A 23,659-nucleotide genomic window follows, 5' to 3' on the forward strand; every position below is an offset into this window, starting at 1 on the left:
TTCACCCCCAAGCGATTTTCCGTTTTTTCCCTTTTTTTCTTCCAAGAGCCATAACTTTTTTTCTTTTTCTGTCCACATAGCTGTATGTAGGCTTTTTGCTGAAAGAGTTATACTTTTGAATGACATTCATTTGATCATGTGGTGCACTGAAAAATTGAAAAAAATTCAGCCGATCTCTGGCTGTCATGGCAAACCATCGGCGCCCTGCGATTACGTCATGGGTGCGTCAATGGGAGTGTGGAATGACGCCCTACCCCACCACTGGTGCGTGGTAAATGCCACTGCCAGAGATTGACAGCGGGATTTAACAGGTTAACAGCTGTGGGCGGAGCTCCACTCGCAGCTGTAAAAGGCATATGATGGCGGATTAAATTCCGAGCCTGCATCAACGGTAGGGACACAACATATGACGTACATGTTAAATATGTAATATTAATTATTAGAAGGAAATGCATCCTGGATGAGATAGAAGAGTTTCCATCCGACTGTACCTGGAGTTGAAAATCATTGGCAAAGTGACGGTTGTGACCCCTTTCCCCGCACTCATTCCTGCCGTGCCAGTGATCGGGGTCCCCTTAGCTTTCAGCTGAACTGTAAGTGCCTTCGCAATGCAACCTAGGAACATATCCAAGATGCCAAGCTTGTTCCAGTCTCCTTTCTCTGTTGAGTGGATTATATCACTGATATCAGCGGGTGGCAGAGACTTTACTCCTATGATACTAGCAAGACGAGATGGAGTCACTTCAGGTAATACTCGACGAAGCAACGAGGTTACCTAAGAATGAGACCAAGGAAAGGTGCAAATTACTTTAAGGAAAGTTACATGAAAGGCGTCGTCAGATTTGGGAAATATGGTGGATTACACACTCACTTGACGCTGCACTCTTGGCGAAGCAGTGTGTAAAAGATGGAAAAGATCTTGCAGTAATGTCAACTGCTGAGCCAAATATTGCCTGCCAACATTAGATCCACTCAGTGCAAGCACCATGGAAAGAAGCTCAAAGCAGTAAGCGTCAGAGGAGGCGTCCTCATCATTCGGCTGGGAGTTTGCATTTTCTTTACTGGAGATGGCATGCTCCCACTCTTCACGCACACGTGTTGCCTCCATTCTGATAGCTTGTACTATGTGGGCACACACCTAGAATAATGAGTTAATAATGAGATTTTTCTTTCAAAAAACAAAACAAAAACAAAACTGGGCCATGCTCCTTGATGCACAAAATCAGTATTTTTGTTCCCACTGTCTTTTCTGCGGGTGTCTGCATCTAAATAAATACACAATAGTAGTCTGCCCTGATTGTTGCACTTTATTTATATTTTTAGCTGTTTTTCGGTTTTTTTTTTTAGTGTAGTTTTAATGCAGCATTTTTAGTGCAAAATCCCTGGGATTTTGCACTTCAATGCTATCTGTTTATTACTTCCATATGTTTTGAAGTTCCCCATGAAAGGCCACCATAGAGAAGGAAATACACCAAAAAGCGCCTCATCTCAACAGGATCTTTAATGAAATCACATCCCCTTTGCTTGAACTGTTAAATGCAGCAGACTTTCTGCACAAAAAAACTGTAGTGGAAAAAAAAAAATCACAGCGGTCAAAATAGCAGTGAAAAAAAAAAGTTTATGTTATATGGGAACATTGTCCAACAATTCTATACTTATAACACTGAAGAGATTTACTAAAACGTACACCAGAATTCTGAACAAAAATCCGTCTTAACACCGCTTGCATGACATGTATAAGGGTATGTGCTCATTGTTCGGAGCCGGCTGTGGCCCCGATGCCGCAGAATAGCTGGCGGCGGCTTCCGCTCAATATGCAAATGAGAGGCGCCATTTTGTTTTTTTCACCTGTGGACTTTCCTCATAGAGGGTAGGTCTATGGGGAAAGTCCGCATGCGGACCTGCAAGACAAACTGACATGCTGCGATCTGGAAAGAAGCGCCACATGTCAGTTTCCGCGGGTGATCTGCAGGTGCACCGAGACGCGAAGTGGACATGGGATTTCTAGAAATCCCAACCACTATGCTGTATATGCTGTATAACACGTGTCAAACCCGCAGGAGCTCCTGACCGTGTGCACATACCCATAGGTTTACAATACTGGCAGCCAAAACAGCACCAAAATGTTGTCATAAAAGGCAACTAATAGGTGTAAACTTAGGACAGTCTAAAAATAAACCCGATTTATCAAACAGTATGAGCCCAGACGGTCTAGTCAGTGTACAACGACTAAACCATTTTAGAAATCGCCCCAATGGTTCTAAAAGCATTAACCTTGCCTTACCATTAACAACACTGTCCAACTTTCCATATTTTTTTTTTTCTTTTTTTACAAAAGTATGCCCCTTATAGATGAATTGGTTTTAAATTGAACTGCATGTAAAACACGACACTGATAACTATGTATATACACACTTTATAGAACTAGAAGACCATGAAGACAAATATACACCAACTCCTATGAAAAGTACACATACCTGCTTTTGTAAGTTGGTTAGTTTACTTCTGCTGAAGATTATGCCAACCATATGTTCCTTTAGATCAGCATCAGATGTTGCCTAAGAAAAAGACAAAATAAAAACAAAAAAACCCCAGCGTTACGGTGGTCATATGTAACTGTACTGTCCGCTAAGTGTCCACTTACAAAAGGCATTTTCCTGTAAGATTAGTATGCTGCTCACAGGTTGTATAGCTATATTCACTATGCAATAGGACATTTACAAATGGTTATAATACAAAATATATAAGTGCAAGCCCATGACTTTTTTTTTATATTTTATAAAAAAAAAACAACAACAAAAAATAAATAAATGAGAGACTTCACATTAGCCAATTAGTAACTGACTGGTGTCAATGTTTTTTTTTTCCTGCCTTACTGAGGTAAAGGGGGGATACATCAACATTATGTAATGTTTTATAATAATGATTAATACATTACCGAAACAAAAAAACACATTGGCCACGATTCATCAAACCAATTTCACCAGAGTTCTGGCATAAATTGCTTTGAAAAGTTTTTGAGCAACTTTGAGTTGCGGAAATTTTTTTCTGACTTATCACATTTTCAAACCAGTTTCTTCCAGTGCCGCCAAAATCCGCGGAGATGGGTCATGGACACGACTCATCTATTTCATGGCGAGCTGTGGCATTCCCTACATTAAGAATCGTACTCCAGATGTGAGCCTAGTAATGAATCAAGAGTGTCTGACTCCACCACACCCCCAAGAAAATCACCTGTCCTGCTGAATTGCGGCCATTGTTTTGAACATAAAAGTAGGAGTCAGCCATTCTAGCAGTCAGATAAGAATACATTCTTAGTAGTGAACTGTCATTGATAAATCCTCGGAGACCATGCACAGATCTCCATGTCTGGGGAACAACCATTTGGACTGATTGCAATATTCAGGTAAACTCTGGTTGCAGGCAGCGAGCAGAAGAAATGTAAAGACCTGATACGGTCACAGGATTGGCATCTGCTGATCAGTAACCAAAAAAATCGTTTGTTGAGATGTGACATTTCCTTGTGTGTAAAAAATATGCCACTATTGCAAAACCACTTGAACCACACAATAGTTACCCATGGGAAAGAATTACTCAATGGAATGGCTGCTTGTGCAGAAATTTCAGTTGCAGTTTACCCACAGCTTTATGGTAAGATAAGGAGATTTACTGGAGGCAAACAGTTATTCTTCACTGTCATTAATTCCTAAAAGGAAGTATGAAATAAGGTGGAAGGTCTCGTAAGAATCTAGCAGTCCCTGTACCTTTTCTTCCCCTTCGGGTGAGGATAAGAGAGCCTTTTCCTCTTGCTCAGGCGTGGGTTCCGCATCTCCAGAAATCAGCTTGCCAAATACCTGTGGGGATAAATAATTATTATCCATATATACAATAAGGACTCTTACTGACAGAGCAGAATTTGAGATGAGCCCATACACTCTAAAGTCTCTGTAATTCAGGCTGTACACGAGGCCAGTTATATAAAAGAGACAGTGCACACTGTGTATAGGGAGTGATCTGCTGACTTGCATCTCGTAGATATAGCTCACAATCCAATGAGGCAGAACACAAACCTGTGAAGTGATCAGTCTAAACACACGCAGAGTTTCGGATTCACAGTTCCTTTGCTGAGCCACAGTGGCAGAAATTTGCCCAGCTATTTTGATCGTTTCGCCATCTTTCCAGCCGAGCACTTTCACTTGCCGCACTCTCAGCGTGTTCTCAGGGCCTTTCATCTCAATCTTCAGAATGTGATTATCCCCTCCAGGCAGCTCACTTGTCACCCAGCCAATGTGTCTGGAATCTAAGTCAGTCTTGTGGCAGAAGAAGAAAAGGCAGTGTTACTACATCACATCTTAAGATTTCATTTCTTTCTTCATTTCCCAGCAGGAATTTAGTGATAAACAAATGTTAAGGCATCTACCTGTTTAATCCTACACAGGTCTTCCACGCTCTTCCCACACAAAAAAGTCATTGATGTTACTTTATTCTGAAAAATGATGCAAAAATGACATTCACTTGAAGCTCATATTCTGACACATATAAGACATATATGGGCATTTTGGTCTCTATACAGACAGTGAAATTCATAAAAGACATAACATTTATGACATATTACTAATCCAGGGAACATGTGGTCAACGTCTGATTGCTGAGAACCCACTGTTGGGTCCCTCAGAAACACTTTATTCTTGCCATCTCCAGTCATACACCTGAAGTGGAATACTTAGGACATGACACTTGTATGTGAAATATAGCAGCTGAGCTACCCAGAAATCTGAGAAAATTAGCAGATTTACAGATATTGTAATCACGACAAGTTGTTTCAGTGGGCACTCAATGCACTAGGGATCTAGGGGGACCCTATAGAAGACCTCATAGTTCAGGTGTTTCATTCTAAAATTTATTTCACTACTAGGACAACCCCTTCTCAATCTGAATGTTTGCACTGGTTAAAATAAAAACACCTATACTCACCTGCCATGCTGGCGGTGTCCCAGCGGTGTTGGCACTCACGTTCTCGGGGCTCACGTTACGTTACGTCACACAAGCCCTGTGCCCAATCAGCACTGGCATCACTTTCCCCATCTTTGAACAAATCGAACATCAACAGGAATCAGGGCTTTAGCTGCTGTCTCACTTCATGTTGATGTTCGATTTGTCTGAAGGCGAGGACACTTGGAACAGCGCCGGTATGGGAGGAGAGTATAGGTGTTTTTATTTTATTTTTTTGTCCGTACATAAGCAGCATGGATCAGACACTAGGTATGCGATAGCAGCCAGGTATGTTTTACTCTGATACACTGCGCTGTTTCATTGTAAATATACTTTAAAAAGCTGTCCAGGAACGGTGCGTCTCCGCTGACTAGTACGTGGCTGGCATCCCTCCTCTCCATTCCAGATGCAAACAAAAATAAAAATAGGAGCATGAAAAGTGCTATATAACATGTGTATAACCTGAAGAGGGTTCAGCGTCAAAAACGAGTTAGTCTACAAAAATGTCTAAAAACTAAATGTCATTTTAATAGAAGTATTTATTTTGCATAACTGGTATTAGCTTTTTTAGGAAATAGTGAATATAATACTCCTATTTTTAATAAGATTTTTCCTTTGATTCCTCACAAACATAGGAGTGATTTGCTCTAGAAGGTTGCAGTCTTCGCTATACTTATCTGCATAGACCAAAAGAGGAGTACATAAGAACACTATTGGTTTCAGACACTATACAAAAATAGTATTCAAAGGAGCTCCCTCACCATTTCTTTTTTAGTTTATTTTATAAAAATACAGTTTTATCAGCAACAGGAGATCACTACAGGACTAGTAAACCTGCTGAAATTGATTAATTCTGTACCCACACCACAGATTGGCAGCTTTCTTCGTACACTGTGTATAGGCAGAAAGCTGCCAATCACTGGTGTGGGCGGGGTTATACAGAGCTTGGCATTCAGAGAACTGGTAGATCTGCAGCAGAGAAAACAGGAAATATATCAAAACTACAGTAAGGAACTCCTTAAGTGATATATCATTTGAATCCAGTCTCTGTGCCTACCTATGTTGCTCCCAGATGGTGTAGCAAAAACCTTGTGACAGATTCCCTTTTAAGGATCAAATATTTATACTTTCTGATTACACTGCAAATAGTTAGCGAGGCGGATCTTGTCTTCAAGTAAAAAAACAAAACGTAAAAAATATAGACAAATGATAAATACCCCAAGGTCACGAGAGTTGTCTACATGCACTGACACATAGCGTGCATTTATGCCTTTGATACAATTTATTGTGATGCTCTTGGTTTTATTTTTATCTTCATCTCCAGACTCCCAAAAAGTTTCAGTAGATCCGTCTGTTAAGCTTCCAATCATGGCTGGTCTGCTTGAAGTCTTAATGTCCACAATGCTAGTCATGTCTTTAAGGCCAGTAACTAAACAAAGTTCCTGGAGGAAAGATTTAAAAAAAATCCTGTTACAGTAATGCTAATCAATGGTAATAACATTATGTGGCATTTGTAGAGATAAAAACGATGCATGGCAGAACACAGCACTAAGTTAAAAAGAAATTATGAAATTACCTGGTTCATTGCTTCAAAGCCAGACTGCACACTGATGTTGAAGCTCTCCTCGCTATCACCATCATCAGACTTGGAAAGAATATTGTTAATGTGGTGAAATACATTGCTCTGGTGAAGAAACTGGTGATCGGACTGCTTGAACTTAAGACTCCAGCATCTGAAATAAGATGTGGATTACATTTACTACACCATATATGTAGAGTTTCCATGTTATGGGGAAAAACATAACGTTCATCTTAAAATAAAAATAGAATGACCAAGGAATTAGAAAAAAAGCCAAAGGGTATTCTTGAAGACACATTCATGGTAGATCATATTAAGCTATTTTGAGCATGGTCACTAACAAAAGTATTGTCTTTAAAAGTGTTTTCTCACAATACGACATCCTGCGGCTACTCACGTCACAATTACAGTGAGGAGTGAGTGGAGCAGTGAGGAGTGATTGAGTGGAGCAGTGAGGAGTGAGTGAGTGGAGCAGTGAGGAGTGAGTGAGTGGAGCAGTGAGGAGTGAGTGGAGCAGTGAGGAGTGAGTGAGTGAGTGGAGCAGTGGAGTGAGTGAGTGGAGCAGTGAGGAGTGAGTGGAGCAGTGAGGAGTGAGTGGAGCAGTGAGGAGTGAGTGGAGCAGTGAGGAGTGAGTGAGTGGAGCAGTGAGGAGTGAGTGAGTGGAGCCGTGAGGAGTGAGTGAGTGGAGCCGTGAGGAGTGAGTGAGTTGAGCAGTAAGTGAGTGGAGAAGTGAGGAGTGAGTTGAGCAGTAAGTGAGTGGAGAAGTGAGGAGTGAGTTGAGCAGTAAGTGAGTGGAGAAGTGAGGAGTGAGTTGAGCAGTGAGTGAGTGGAGGGGTGAGTTGAGCAGTGAGTGAGTGGAGGGGTGAGTTGAGCAGTGAGTGAGTGGAGGGGTGAGTTGAGCAGTGAGTGAGTGGAGGGGTGAGTTGAGCAGTGAGTGAGTGGAGGGGTGAGTTGAGCAGTGAGTGAGTGGAGGGGTGAGTTGAGCAGTGAGTGAGTGGAGGGGTGAGTTGAGCAGTGAGTGAGTGGAGGGGTGAGTTGAGCAGTGAGTGAGTGGAGGGGTGAGTTGAGCAGTGAGTGAGTGGAGGGGTGAGTTGAGCAGTGAGTGAGTGGAGGGGTGAGTTGAGCAGTGAGTGAGTGGAGGGGTGAGTTGAGCAGTGAGTGAGTGGAGGGGTGAGTTGAGCAGTGAGTGAGTGGAGAGGTGAGTTGAGCAGTGAGTGAATGGAGCAGTGAGGAGTGAGTGAGTGGAGCAGTGAGGAGTGAGTGAGTGGAGCAGTGAGGAGTGAGTGAGTGGAGCAGTGAGGAGTGAGTGAGTGGAGCAGTGAGGAGTGAGTGAGTGGAGCAGTGAGGAGTGAGTGAGTGGAGCAGTGAGGAGTGAGTGAGTGGAGCAGTGAGTGAGTGGAGCAGAGCAGTGAGGAGTGAGTGGAGCAGTGAGGAGTGAGTGAGTGGAGCAGTGAGTGAGTGGAGCAGAGCAGTGAGGAGTGAGTGAGTGGAGCAGTGAGGAGTGAGTGAGTGGAGCAGTGAGGAGTGAGTGAGTGGAGCAGTGAGGAGTGAGTGAGTGGAGCAGTGAGTGAGTGGAGCAGTGAGGAGTGAGTGAGTGGAGCAGTGAGGAGTGAGTGAGTGGAGCAGTGAGGAGTGAGTGAGTGGAGCAGTGAGGAGTGAGTGAGTGGAGCAGTGAGGAGTGAGTGGAGCAGAGCAGTGAGGAGTGAGTGAGTGGAGCAGTGAGGAGTGAGTGAGTGGAGCAGTGAGGAGTGAGTGAGTGGAGCAGTGAGGAGTGAGTGAGTGGAGCAGTGAGGAGTGAGTGAGTGGAGCAGTGAGGAGTGAGTGAGTGGAGCAGTGAAGAGTGAGTGAGTGGAGCAGTGAGGAGTGAGTGAGTGGAGCAGTGAGTGAGTGGAGCGGTGAGTGGAGCAGTGAGTGAGTGGAGCGGTGAGTGGAGCAGTGAGTGAGTGGAGCGGTGAGTGGAGCAGTGAGGAGGGGTGAGTTGAGCAGTAAGTGAGTGGAGAAGTGAGGAGTGAGTGAGTGGAGCAGCAGTTTGCATGTGCCTTGCCACACCAGTCATTCCATGGGGTTGGAAACAGGCCAAAGCTGTACTAAAGAAAAAAATCAGTTCCAAAGAGACTGAACAGAGTTGGAATAGTAAGGAGGAACAAGGTGGCTTGGGTCAAAGAATAGAAGGGACTTCTCACCATGACACAAGGCTGACACCTGGGTTCTGCATTACTTACCTTAGTGCCATCTGCTGCAGAGAGCTTCCACCAGGAAGAGACATCATTAAATCTGAGATGGTTTGAAGAAGACGGTGAAATGTGTCGGGCAGTGGATGTGCTGCTTCTCCAGCAATTACTATGTCAGAAAGCGGGTGTTCACACACCCTTGTATCTTTTTCCTATAATACAGAAATTCAAAGAATGATTGTCTTTACTACCTGTCTACTAGACCAAGTCCACACATGCTGGAAAAATAATCAGATTTCATGCAAGTCTACATAGAATCTGCCAGCAAATCTGCATGATTTCCATGCAAATTATGCTGCTTATTACCAACAAAAATTACCTCTTATATTGAAATGGGTGAATTCGGTGATGAACATTTAAGAGAAATTGACATGCCATATCGCATGCCAACTTCTGTACAAAACATGTGGATTGGCAAGATCTCATCCACTTGCCTCGTATTGTAATCCCTTCTGAATTGTGTGGACTAATGGCAGACTTGACAGCTTCTGCAGCAGAGAATATGATTTCCATATTGCTCAGCAGGATGCTCAGAGAATAGCTTGTATGGTAGCTGCATCAATGTTGACAATGTTAGGAGATTTATACCACGTTTTAAAGCTCTGCAAGGAGCCCCATCTGAATGGAGCGAAGGTTAAGCGTGTGCACCACTGCTCCAGTCTATGGGACTGCCAGCGATACATCACAGTAGCCCTCTATTTCAGGAAGTCACAAGCCATGAATGGAGACTTACTGTGCATTATTCACCTCTGCAGAGCTCAGTTCTGGTGCTTGGAGGGGCTTCCAGGTAATGTTACCTTGGAGTATTTATTCCTATTCTGAAAGATATTGTTTGCTGTGCCCTTACCTTAATGTCTACAGGAAAAACAAGCATGGAATAAGAAAGTTGATACTGTCCGCACAAACCTGTTCTGCATTTTCTTTGTTTGCCTTATTCTCCTCATCCTCTTCTTCCTCTGGCTCCATAGGAGCAGGAGTGAGAGATGCCACAAAGTGCCACAATATGTCATGAAGGGACGTTGTCTGGATTACATTGCAAAGGAGCCAATTGAAAGCCTGGACATGAGCAAAGGTTTATTTTATCAGACTGATCACATATATCCACCAGAACGACAACACAATACACAAAGTATATATGTATTTATTACATACATGTGAAGAAATATGTATTTCTAACACTACATTTCTGAATTTTAACTGGTACAAAATGGACAGTCAGTACTGGCACAGATTCTATCATCACTTACCTCCATAGCAAAAACTCGGCAGGCCGATTTCCTTAGTGCCTGTTTCATAGCAATTTCAAGTCCTTCTAGATCATGGTGCTGGATAACAAAAGCCAGGACTGGCCACTGGAAATTTCTCTCTCCTTTTGAGAGTGAACTGTGGGCAGAGATCAAGCGGGATAGCTCTGGCGATGGATGTCTCAGCAATGAAGAACCAACTTCTATGGCAAAATAAGCAGAGGGCCCATGATATAGTGTTTGAAATCTCTATCTTAATTTTCACAAACATTTTGATAAAACTAAAATAAAATACACAAAAAAAAAAAATTTGATTAGTCTCTGTTCACACTTGCACTAGATGTTATAAGTCATTGGGATCCATCAGGTTTAGCTTCAGGCCACGTTTGTAAGCAACTGACACCCATCTGCAGGGGCAAATAAGTGCATGAGTTTGGAGAGAACTGCTAGCTAGCGCTCACTGTGGCTCCAGGCGAGTGTGACCGCAGGTTGCATGAGGCAGTCACAGCGTGGGATCTCCGCATTAAAGCTAATCAATCGATGAAATCAAGGCCAAGAACATGAGCAACAATGGTAGAATGAACAGAATCTAATTAACTATTACTTATGAAAGTTCATATAGGTACAATACTATTATAATCCTTATTTACATATGTTCCTATGGAGAAAGTCAGAAGAAATGACATTTTACCAGCATCGCCGCTGTTGACCCTCCGCCTGGGAATAGCCTTCACCCGCGGCTGCAGGACAGAATGCTGCTTGTCATATTCAGAGGCCACTACAGAGTAGGATCTTTGGAAGACTGTACGTTTAGCAGAGTCCGTATCAGTAATAGGGCTTGTTTCAAGGCTGCAAATTAAAAAAAAAGTTTTGATCAAACGAAGGTTATTGAATGTACAGATTTGTGTTGCAGATATAGAGCAATCACTGGGTGCCCAGCTCTAGGGACTTCAAACACGCTTTCTTCTGACAAGACTGAAGTCTGTTAAAGTTTGATAGTCTCTTCAGGGAGTCCTGATAGAAGGTAAAATGATCCTACACTTTATACATACCTAGGAGGCATTGATTTCATGTTGTTCTCTGGTTCCTCAAAAACATTGGGGCAAGCATCAGGAGTTACTGATATGTAAGGTGCAGGTACTGAAGTAGATCGGAGATATCTCATTTCATCCTGGAAGAGATTGTCATCTTGATAGCCGCCAAAGTTCTCATGGTGATGTCTGCATGATGCAAAAGTGCACAAATGCAAGTTTTTGATTTTTTTTTTTAAAAACATTCATAAGGTTAATTCACATAAAAATTCCAAATTAAGTGTTTTGGTTATTACCTGACAAACATGCCTCATAATGTTCAGCAGAAAATCACATTTCCCTTACCTGCACTCCATCATATACTGGCATGCTATACAACTATATCTCACCCTATATTACCATCATTCCAAAGGTAAAAATAACAGCCACCATGGCACTCCTTACAGTATTCAACATTACTGGAGTATGCTTGCACCAAACCACCATTTTCTGGTCAGTTTTGATGTTTCTTACACTTGGATATAGATGATCAGATAAAATGTACGTATCTAATACAACCAAACTAGTTCCCTTCCACCTCCTCCTATTCCATAAAACAGAAGTCCTGAAAAAGTCCCTAACCAGGACCTGTGCTGCATTTAACCTCATGTAGACAGCAAAATGTACCAAAGCACATAGGACAATTCTCAGCATCCTGAAAGCTGAGTGCGGGTATAGTCATAGTGCGATTAGGTTATGGCGGTACATTCCAGTGTCCGCTGTAAAAAGGGTTTTGTCAGTGCAGAATGGCGCATTTACCTTGCTAGTGTCTGCAGGTAGAGGCACTGCATTTTGGGAGGCAGATCCTCAGAAATCCCCTCTTTCACACTAGGGAGCTGGGACAGTAAAGGCTTTGGAGGGTGGTAGCACAGAATACTCGGCTCTGCCGCACTACTCAAAGACAGCAGAAAGAGTGCATTGGCTTTTATCACTTGATGGGCCTCCATGGTGGGCAAAGCACGAGGCGTTTTCACCTGCACTGGCTTCCGTCTGGATTGTTTCACCTGTGAATTAGAAGGATCAGATGTGCTTCTTTACACGTACAATCACATCCTAACATTTGTGTTATTAAATAGCTTAATTGAACACAAGTTCATACTAATAGTGCACCTTTTAACAGCATGCAGTAGAGTTTTACCTTATCCCTTACCGCTGCCTGCTTTTCTCGAAGATACTTCTCTCTGCAACGATCACACACTAAGTACCAGGTGCTTCCACCAACTCCTCCATCACCACAGTTTCCTGCCCAGCCACCACAAAAGTGCCCAATGCTGTTATATCCCTGACCTCCAGCATAGCGTCCACAGCCTTGTAGAAGAAAAGAAAAGAAAGTGTTTTATGAAAAAATTGAGACTAAATGACCACATACAGGTGCATCTCACAAAATTAGAATATCAAAAAGTTAATTTATTTCTGTTCTTCAATACAAAAAGTGAAACTCATATTATATAGAGTCATTACAAACAGTGATCTATTTCAAGTATTTCTGTTAATGTTGATGATTATGGCTTACAGCCAGTGAAAACACAAAAGTCATTATCTCAGTAAATTAGAATACTTTATAACACCAGCTTGAAAAAGGTTTTAAAAATCCAAAAGGTTGGCCTACTGAAATGTATGTTCAGTAAATGCACTCAATACTTGGTCGGGGCTCCTTTTGCATCAATTACTGCATCAATGCGGCGTGGCATGGAGGTGATCAGCCTGTGGCACTGCTGAGGTGTTATGGAAGCCCAGGTTGCTTTAATAGCAGCCTTCAGCTCGTCTGCATTGCTGGGTCTGGTGTCTCATCTTCCTCTTGACAATACCCCATAGGTTCTCTATGGGGTTAAGGTCAGGAGAGTTTGCTAGCCAATCGAGCGCAGTGATACTGTTGTTTGTAAACCAGGTATTGGTACTTTTGGCAGTGTGGACAGGTGCCAGGTCCTGCTGGAGAATGAAATTTCCGTCTCCAAAAAGCTTGTCGGCAGAAGGAAGTGCTGTAAAATTTCCTGGTAGACGGCTGCGCTGACTTTGGTCTTGATGAAACACAGTGGACCTACACCAGCAGATGACATGGCTCCCCAAACCATCACTGATTGTGGAAACTTCACACTAGACCTCAAGCAGCTTGGATTGTAGCCTCTCCACTCTTCCTCCAGACTCTGGGACCTTGATTTCTAAATGAAATGCAAAATTTACTTTGCATTTACTTAGTGTCAATGACTGCTTTCTGGACATCTGTCAAGTCAGCAACCTTCCCCATGATTGTGGAGCCTATTGAAACAGACTAAGGGACCTTTTTAAACGCTTAGGAAGCCTTTGCAGGTGTTTTTTGTTAATTATTCTAATTTACTGAGATAATGATTTGTGTGTTTTCATTGGCTGTAAGCCATAATCATCAACATTAACAGAAATAAACACTTGAAATAGATCACTCTGTAATGACTATATAATATATGAGTTTCACTTTTTGTATTGAACAACGGAAATAAATTAATTTTTTGATGAGATTCTAAATTTGTGAGATGCACCTGTATTTACATAGACGGTATATAAAACATATTCATGTAAACTACATATATACTAGATTTCATATTTGCTATGCTTAGCAAATCTTTTAAATCCAAAAGTCAGAAATTAATTTTCTACGTTTAAAAGGAATGTCACCAGTTTTGTCCTATATGACCTAAAACTATCACCTTATGCAGCGCTTGTGCTGCATTCCATAAATGCTTATATAACCCCCTGTAGACTCCTCAAAAAACCTTTTTAAATTCTCCCATGATGCATGGCAATCCGATCTGTCCGGTCTGATGGCTGAGGTTTCGAGCATCTCCATCCCTCCCACCCGGCTTCTGCTCGCCATCTTCTTTCTTTAATTCACGCAGAGGAAGCCTTGCGTCATCCACATTGCCGGCTCGCATCTGCGCACTATGCTTTGCCCAACTGCGGGTGCATGCGCTCTTATATTTTCGGCTGGGCCTGCAGTAAGGCAAAGCATAGTGCGCAGGAGTGAGCCGCGATTCCTGTGCGCAGGTGCAAGATTTCGCCCGGCAATGCAGATGATGCGAGGCGTCCTCTGCGTGAATTAGGCTGTGTGCCCACGATACGTATTTAATGCGTTTCCACGGCGGCATTTCTGCAGCGAAAACACATTAAAAACGCTCGTTAAGTTGTCTGCCATGTTCTCCAATGATAATCCGCATGTGCTGTGCACATGCTGAAATTTCCGCTGCGGATTATGATTGTGGAAAAATCCGCAGCACAACCATTTGTTGTGCGAAATCACCGCCATTGACTTGCATTGAACCACATAACATCCACATGTATACATGTATGCATGCGGTTCAATGCGCGGATGGTACCGCTAACATCAGCGGTCGCGTGACCTGTCAGCTGGCTAAATGATGTCACCACAGGTCCTTTCAGAACACCGCGGGATGCCGGAGACACAGGATGCCACCGGAGAGGAGACCGGGGGTCGTTGGAGAGGTAAAAATAATGTTTTTTTTTTATTATTATTTTTTACGTTTTAATTCCTTTTTTTCACTATTAATGCTGCATTTAAAGCACCATAAGATGGTCACACAATATAAATCAATGTCAGTTGCATGGATTTATATTGTATGGCCAACTTGTCAAGCACTTTCCAAGTGATGTCAAAATCGCTTGGAAAAGCGCTTGAAAAAGTGCATGCAAAAACGCTTAAACGCTTCTCCCTGGCAGAAAAAACATGTAAAATCCGAATGCGTTTTTTCAGCCAGGGAGAGAATCCGCATCAATTTAGCATCGTGGGAACATCGCCTTAAAGAAAGAAGACGGCGAGCAGCAGGCGGGGGGGTAAAGGGTGGGATGGGAGGGATGGAGGGGCCCAAAACCTCACCCAACGGACCGGACCAACCAGATTACCATGCAGCGAGGGAGAATTTAAAAAGTTTTTGGGGGCGTGTATAGGGGAGTCAGGGGGTTATAGAAGCATTTATGGAATGCAGCACAGTAGCTGCATAAGGTCGTAGTTTTAGTACATATATCACAAAACTGGTGACAGGTTCCCTTTAAAGGGAATTTGTCAACAGGGTTTTGCTATGGAATCTAAGAGCTGCATGTGGAAGGGGCATAGACGCTGATTCCAGCACTATCACTTAAGATGCAGTTTTGATAGAATCCGTTTTCTCTGCTGTAGGTGCAGCAGTGGTCAGAATGCTGAGCTGTGTATAACCCCCCCCACACCCCAGATCATACAGTGTACACAGGAAGCGGTCATACTCATTTATTATACCACACATATACATGCAATATATATTCTACATATATATGTATGTATTATATGTACATAACATATAATAATAATAAATAATAATAGATTATTCACTAGGTACAGTTACATTAAAATGGTAAACGTACCTGGATGTGCCTGGCGCATGTGATATGTTACGGGATATGGGTGAGATTCACCGCACAGCTCACAAATGGTGTCTTTCTCAGGTCCTCCAACTGCCAATTGGGCCATTTCGCCAAACAAATTACCACGTGGCCTAGATTCTGCCTTGTCTTTCTTCTTTTTCTCCTTTTTGGCTTTCTTGCTGTCCTTTTCACCATCTTTTTTCTTTAAAACTGCACATGAGCCCGGGCTTGGGAAGATCATATTCTGGGATGCGGCTTTTATGGTGGCTAAGGAGATATCTTCCCAAAAGGCTACAAGATGTTGAAGTGTTAGTGGAAGAGGGGGCCTGGACTTAACTGAATGGTGGTTTGATACTTCAAACTGTGAAGCCTCATGCTTGCCATCCTCACACTTTTCGTGAAGAGTCCGTTCTGTAAGCATAGACAATACTTTGTTCTTGTTAATACTGACCATTTTTGATATATCAGGCCCATGGGGAGAAATATGAAACATGTTAAGTGCAGATGATATTTCTATGGAATGTCTATTCTTTAACTTTACTTCTTTTTCCTCCATAGGCTGTTGGTTGTTAAGACTGCTTCTGATAGGTGCATGTTCTTTGGACAGTTCAGGATTAAATTTTAGAAATGAAGAACAAGCCATTGCGTCATGAACTATGCCTTCATGCCAGAGAAAAGCTGCAAACACAGCTCTTGCACATTCAGCCACGGATGGGGACATGGCTTCCTTTGCAGGTTCAGCAGATCTCGATGGTTCTTTAAACAAAAAGTTTGTTTTTTCTTTTTTGGGTCGAACATGCCTACCAGAACTTTTGCGGCTTACTTTGGGAGATGCTCTTGTATCTTGCTCTTCCTTTAGGGGTGCCTTTCCAATACTGAAATGGACTTTGGATGTGCCATCATCAACACTTTTTAGCTCTGTATTGTCTTCACAATTACTGTCTATAATGCTGTTTGTCTTTAAAGTACTGGAAGAGCATACTTCAACCACTTCACTATGCAGGTTTTCTTGTACAACATGAGGAGAAGGAGCTCTGTTTTCACTGCCGCCCGCTGGTTTACCATCTTTCTGTGTCACTTTTGGTTTGGGAGAAGTGGATCGCCCTCTCAATGGTTCTGTGAAGGGTACTTTCTTTTTCCGTAGTGTGTCAGGATCCAGAGTGTAAGAATCAGACTTGGACCGTTCACGTGGTGGTTCAAGTTTGGTCTTTGAAGGACCTACAGCTTTCTGAGGTAGGTTTTTTTCTTGTGGAGATGCAGAACGTGTTGCACCTGCACTAGACATATTAGGCTTTCCTGTAGGCACAGTCTTTGGCTTTGGTGAAGTAGAACGTGAGCCAGGTCCAGGAGATTCTGATCTGAGACCAGAAGGCTTTCCGTCAGAGTTCTTCAGAATTTGGAGAGTATTGTGGTTGGGTGACAAAGATCGGCTGTGAGAGTCTGATCGCAGTTTTGCAGCATCAGACTTCAACAGGAGAGATTCACTTGCAGTGAGTCCTTCATTGTTTCGAGGTTTCTTCTGATCTGCATTAGATCGACTTACTCGTCCTTCTGGTTTAGGGGATTTGCCATCAACTCTGTGTTTTGAAGATAAGTCTGATTTGTTCACAGTAACTGGTGGCTTGGCAGCAGCGTTACATTGACCCCTTTCATCTATACAATACAATAACAAAGATATATCATTACTTTCAGAAACGCATTTCCTTGATTACATTTAATTGATGCACTTAAGCTGCCACTAGTGCCCATGGTTTACCGATAATTGCTGAGCAGCACTTGGACTTGCCTTTGGATCAAGATACAAGTCCTGGCACAGCCCAGGACTAAGGGATAAATTACATGAGCTAACAATGGCCGCTAACACATGTGATAGCACAATTACATTTTACACAAGAGATCAATCAAAAGAAACCACATTTAGGATTAACAAACTGATTAATATGCAGATTGCATAGGGTTCTATACACCTAAAATGTAGTATTCATATTAATAAAAGCCTACACCATACAGGTTTTCCATTTCCTCAAAATGTACAATTTTAATAGAAGAAAAGATCATGGGGACTGGTAATGTATGGCAATATGCTTTGTCCATATAGCTGTAGGAACTAGTCGAGTATGGTGCCTGGAACCTCCCAACCATTTGGCAGCAGACCACATATGCTTGCTTATAATATTATGCGAATTGATAGATCGTTAGAACATGTACAAAGGCTAATGAGCAACTAAACCCTACCAAAAGGGTATATCTTCCCTCCAAAAGAGAGAAAACAATGAAGAGGAAAAAGAGCAATTAGTTTTTTGTCGCTGCACTAGATACATAAGGTTATCAATAGAATGTTCAATTCAAGGTTACATATCAGGGCTAAATCAGTCTTTCTTATACCAAAAAAAACCCAGCAACTGTATTTTGTATTAAATATATTTTTGTAGCAGCGCTGAATAAATATGGTTATCTATAGAACTGCCAATCTATAATGTTGAAAGCTGTTGGCCAAAAAATGATTACCAATAGATGTATAAGTTACAAGTGATGTTTAGGTCACGTCAGTAGCATTTAAAGGGGTTGTCATCAATCTATTACACAGGTTTGGTCATCAGTATGAGCCTGGTGGGGGGGGCTGACACTGATAGGTGGTCCTGCAGTGGCTGGATGTCAGCACTATATGGAGTGGTACACTACAGCCCTGGCTGTAACATTGTATAGTGACTGCTACAAAGCATGGCAGTTTATCTACCATTCATTTCTGTGACATAAATTGCAAATCGGGGGAAGGTCATCAATATGTTAGTCCCGGACAACATCTTTAATGGTCAACAAATAAGTATTTTTTATGCAAGGTAAAACAAATGCTGCATTTGCTATATTCAGAATGATTACTTTTGACAATCATTTTGATCACAGGAACAAATCCAAAATTGAGAACAGCATGTCAAACTGTAAAAAAGCCCACTATAGGCAAAACATTTTTGGAGTACTTTAATATTAAAAACATTCAGCTGCTTTTCTGGGATTTGCAGCCTCAGTCTTATTATCCGATCCCTTATACAGTATTGAGAAGTGCAAGTGAGAAAGAAATCCTGTCTCACCACATTTAGAATACAGCTGAAACCTGTATACAGAATAATAAGAATCTCAGTGTATATGGACAAAAACACAGAATACAGTAGAGCAAAAAATATCACGACTTTGGGGATTACCTGGATTTTGGGATTGCTTACTTATAAAATGTGGTCTGGTTGTCTGTCTATAATGTGTGACTTGGATACAATATAACACACAAACAGTTGTACTGTTCACGTCTTAATGAGTAACGATCCAGTGTATTGGGAGAAATAGATCACATGCTGCGTCTCTGTAGTATTTTTTTTTTGCCACAATTGTGGCAAAAACACAATCTCCTCGATCAGGGTTCTACCGCGATCACTGCAAACAAAAAAAAAAAAAAGCAATGTGCCTACAGCGTGTGAGCACAGCCTAAGTAGACTTCTCTCTCCTTTATTGCCAAAGTCTTTGCCCATTGAACACACACAAACAGCCTAGTGATTAACCAATCTTTCTTGAGAAGAACATATGTCAGAGTTAACATATCATGTAGCAAACAACTTTCAGAAGACCTCAGAAAATATGTTAAAGATAGAAGCATTGTTAAAGACCTGGAAGTATCAATCCATGCTTAGAAAGCATCTTAAGAAAAATCTAAAAGGAAAGCCTGAGAGAAGACTCTACTGAAAACCAAGACCATGACCAGACCAAAGACCTCAAGCTGGAGACACACATATGCAACAAGACAATGATTCAAAGTACACAAAGTAAAAAATTGTCAAAAAAGATTTGTGTTTTGGAACACTGTCAAGAGTTCTGATGTTGACCCTTTTAAGATGACATGAAGATGGCAGTGTACATACACAAAACGAACCAGATATATTGATGGAAACATTTGCAGGGAAAATTTTTTAATACTTTTCATTATGTAAACCTAATTTGCCGCTGCAGGAAATGTTTAGTGGAGTGGTAGTTACAGGTTATTTAGTTTAAGGGTTCACTTATTTGTTTCTGCCTGCACTGTGGAAGTATAGTCAATGTGCTAAACACATGAACAGTATAACTGTTAGTAGATTAGTTAGATTGTGTTTGTCTATAACCAAGATAACAATCAGACCACATTTTATTAAAATAGATGTAGAAATGTGTAATTACTTACCAGTAATTAGATTTTCTGGAACCTATGACAGCAGTAATGAGTGGCTCTTGCCCATAAAGCTGGACAGGAAATAGTGGCGAGTAGAGGAAACCATACAAATATAGGCCAAAATAAAAATCATTATAATTCTAAATATTTCATTTATACCTGAAGAGAAAAGAAAGGGTAGAAACCCCACACAAACTACAGTCAAAGAAGGGTTGGAAGGGTGCTCTCATGGGATCTGGAAAATCAAAATTACCTGTAAGTAATTACCCCTTTTCCATTCATCCATCACCGTATCGATGAGTTTTTTTGTTTTTTTTTTATAAGGGAAGATCTGAAAAAACTGAAGTCCACCGTAATGTTGAAGGAAAACAAGAGGGTGAACAGGGTATTCAGAAGTTCAGTTCAAAGGCGGCACCTAGATTATTACAAGGGATGGAAGGCCTCTCATATGATGAGAGTTTGGAAAAGTTGGGCTTGTTTAGCTTAGAAAAAAGACGTCTCAGAGGGGATCTCATTTACATGTATAAATATATGAGTTGTCAATACGATGGACTGGCACATGACTTATTCCTTCCAAAGACCATACTAAGGACCAAGGGGTATTCATTACGGGTAGAAGAAAGGAGATTCCGGCAGCTAAATGGGAAAGCGTTCTTTACAGTTAGAGCAGTGAGACTGAGGAATGCCGGACCACAAGAGGTAGCATTGGCAGACACTATAACAGCTTTTAAATAAGGGCTGGATGATTTCCTCTGTACACAATATTGTGGGTTATAGATCATTTAGTGACAAAAAAATGTATAATTGTGGAGAAAAGGTTGAACTTGATGACTCTAGGTCTTTTTTCAACCTATGTAACTATAAAAGATCAAGAAGCAGCTCTGCTGTACTCAAGTTCACTCAAATGAGACAACAGCTCTTACTAAATAGGGAGTAGCTAAAGCTCTATTGCAGTATTCCCAATGAGAGACTTCACACAGATCATGTTTTCTGGATTTCCTTAGTATTGCACAGGTGATGGAATTATTATCCAAGACATCAGAAATTGCCACAGGTTGTCTCACCTGTGCGATACTAAGGAGATCCTTAGAGAATTTTTTTTCCCAGTTCGGGTAACCTTTACTTTCAATTGATGTCCGGTCCTGGTTGAAGTTTGGGCATTGGATTTGGGAAACTATGAACTAGAGGAGGGTACCTTCAATCCCACCAGAAGGAACGTCTACAAAGCATATGAGCTAGAGCTAAAGAAATCTGGATCCATCGAAGATCTCAACTTCTACAATAAAGTAAGAACGCTATGCACACAAAGACATCTAGAAAAAACAAACCTCAACTAGGTTGAGTATTGACTGGAACTTTACTGGTTTCACCAAATTCTATACAGATTTGCATCTTAAACTGCAGCGAGAATACATGGAAATGTGTAACACACTAAACCTAAGAGCAGACATTAGAACACTTAGAAAACAAGATGCTGCTAATGAGGGCCAAATGCAAAGTATACAATGGGACTCAGAAAATCCTGAAAAAAAAAATCTGTTTTAAAAGTGGTTCCCTTAAGTTCAGAAATGGAAAAATTTGCAACATGCTCGTAAAAACAAGAAACTTTACCCTTTATTACAAATCGTCTCCGTCTCAACAGAGGCATTTTTAACTTTAAAGTGTACATCTCATTGCCTAGGTTACTGGCCACCCTGCAGTTCCAGCATCACTAACGACAGGCATGGAGGTCTTCAGCCAGCGGTCATAGTAACCCATCAGCTCTTCGTGATTGTGGGGTAGTGGGGAGGGGTGTGGAAGATGGGTGTCCGAATAAACGTCTTGGCTGGATTGCGTAAATGCTGCTGTCAGAGAATGACAGCAGTGATCAACAGCAAAGTAATATAGCTGGCATCAGCCCTGTATGGAGCAGACTCTACCAAAATCTAGGAGAAACGTTTCATCTTCTAAACAGTAAAAGAATCCATGCGAGAGTGCTCCTACAAGATTCATGTTGCAAGATAAAACTGTCATGGAATTCCAGAATACGGAAAATATTCAGAGTTCTGACGAAGACCCCTTTAGGGGATGTGCGCAAGACGTCTTTCAGACGACTTCCTCCTGGAACCCACTTGAAAAAGAGCCGCAAATGATTAACATAATGCACAGCAATGTAAAAATAACATTACTGTGCACACGTTCAGTCTTTTCTTACTTCTTTCAACAGCTTCAGGTTTAGGAAACTGTGAAGCAGTTAAAAGTAGCATGCTCATTTTTCAGGTGCACTAGGAAGTCGCTATTTAGTTGTTTTTAATCATAGAATAAAAAAAGTCCTCGGCTGAGCAGCTACAAAAAAGATGGTAAGACCAACTGCATAGCAGCTTCAGAAAAAAGGATTGCTGGCTTTTTCTTGTAGCAGCTTCACCTAGGAAAATCTTGGCGGATGCACCGGCATCTTAAAGACGTTGTGTGCACAAATTCTTAGTTAGCTTAGTTTTTGCCCATGTGTCAGAACAATGGTAGAGGGCCTTGCTATGGTATATATAACTAAAGCTAGGTAAACACAAAGGGCACAATTCAACAAGACCAGCATTGTTCACACCGGTCTTGATGAGCAGGCGTGCTGGAGTCAGAGGTGCCATTTCATTAAGAGGCACCAGCCTCTTAATAAATCAGGTACATCTGAAAAGTGGTGTAAGGCACACCACAGCTCATTGTAAGTGTGACAAGAGGGCTTCACCAAGCCCCATCGTGCCCCAGTCATGCTCCCGCAGACTTTGGCAGAGCTGAATAAAACGGACGATAAAACGCCAAAAGATGCTACATTTTTGCGCAATTTGTCATTTTCAAAGCATTTTAAGCCAGAATTCTGATATCACTTTGATGAATCAGGGCAAAATCTCCCACAAGCAACAGAAAGTGATCCAAGATATAAAATATGGTCCCTTCACTTCCTCTGTGTAGATGTAGGTTTTAATAGATACCATACAGGTTCGTCAGTACACATGGAGTTATGTCCCAAAGGCCAACCAGAATAACATTTTCACTGCAGTCCTTGATGGAGGGTGCTCCGTCTACCAAGATGTATCATCTTCACAGCTATCAAACTGCATACTCTACAGCAGGGGTGGGGAACCTCAGGCCCGCGGGCCATTTACGGCCCACAATGACCTTTTCTTCAGCCCCCAGGCAGATTCCCGGGGACCGCAGTGCTCGAGCCAGTAGAGCGATTTGAGGGCTGACCGTCTTATAGTTTCTTCTTATTCTGCGGGAACGCGCACAGTGTTCACTACTGAACGCTACATGCATGCAATGAAAGATTACATCCTTATGCTGATTAGTGCTAGTATCTGGACGTACCCCGTGGGTGGAATTAGCGTACGATGTGCTCCTGTCCCACAATAGAAGACTACAGCCCCACGTCTCCTGCGACGCCTATGCCGCAGCCCCACGTCTCCTGCGACGCCTAGGCCGCAGCCCCACGTCTCCTGCGACGCCTAGGCCGCAGCCCCACGTCTCCTGCGACGCCTAGGCCGCAGCCCCACGTCTCCTGCGACGCCTAGGCCGCAGCCCCACGTCTCCTGCGACGCCTAGGCCGCAGCCCCACGTCTCCTGCGACGCCTAGGCCGCAGCCCCACGTCTCCTGCGACGCCTAGGCCGCAGCCCCACGTCTCCTGCGACGCCTAGGCCGCAGCCCCACGTCTCCTGCGACGCCTAGGCCGCAGCCCCACGTCTCCTGCGACGCCTAGGCCGCAGCCCCACGTCTCCTGCGACGCCTAGGCCACAGCCCCACGTCTCCTGCGATGCCTAGGCCACAGCCCCACGTCTCCTGCGATGCCTAGGCCACAGCCCCACGTCTCCTGCGATGCCTAGGCCACAGCCCCACGTCTCCTGCGATGCCTATGCCACAGCCCCACGTCTCCTGCGATGCCCCATGTCTCCTCTGATAGGCAGGATCCTCTCTCACTTGTGCCGTCATGAGTGAA

The 23,659-nt window shown here is 42.5% G+C and overlaps 1 protein-coding gene across 14 annotated transcripts in view; it reads right to left on the minus strand.

Moving 5' to 3' along the window:
• The window catches only part of MYCBP2 (MYC binding protein 2), a 275,096-nt gene that overhangs the window by 20,587 nt on the left and 230,850 nt on the right, over nt 1-23,659 (minus strand). For 13 of the 14 annotated variants that reach the window (XM_073664071.1, XM_073664076.1, XM_073664064.1 and 10 more), the window contains 16 exons: nt 15,503-17,155; nt 12,255-12,424; nt 11,876-12,120; nt 11,099-11,266; nt 10,738-10,895; nt 10,050-10,249; nt 9,709-9,858; nt 8,794-8,954; nt 6,569-6,725; nt 6,210-6,434; nt 4,421-4,486; nt 4,071-4,310; nt 3,765-3,854; nt 2,478-2,558; nt 872-1,138; nt 492-775 (listed from right to left, as the gene is read on the minus strand). In XM_073664071.1, coding sequence (XP_073520172.1) covers nt 492-775; nt 872-1,138; nt 2,478-2,558; nt 3,765-3,854; nt 4,071-4,310; nt 4,421-4,486; nt 6,210-6,434; nt 6,569-6,725; nt 8,794-8,954; nt 9,709-9,858; nt 10,050-10,249; nt 10,738-10,895; nt 11,099-11,266; nt 11,876-12,120; nt 12,255-12,424; nt 15,503-17,155 — 4,315 coding nt within the window. The remainder of the gene's footprint in view (nt 1-491; nt 776-871; nt 1,139-2,477; nt 2,559-3,764; nt 3,855-4,070; nt 4,311-4,420; nt 4,487-6,209; nt 6,435-6,568; nt 6,726-8,793; nt 8,955-9,708; nt 9,859-10,049; nt 10,250-10,737; nt 10,896-11,098; nt 11,267-11,875; nt 12,121-12,254; nt 12,425-15,502; nt 17,156-23,659) is intronic. The other variant, XM_073664066.1, reaches the window with a different exon arrangement.

This window comes from Phyllobates terribilis, unplaced genomic scaffold, assembly GCF_046119375.1.
Source record: "Phyllobates terribilis strain yellow unplaced genomic scaffold, ASM4611937v1 Scaffold_2__4_contigs__length_985480577, whole genome shotgun sequence".
NCBI lineage: Eukaryota > Metazoa > Chordata > Amphibia > Anura > Dendrobatidae > Phyllobates > Phyllobates terribilis.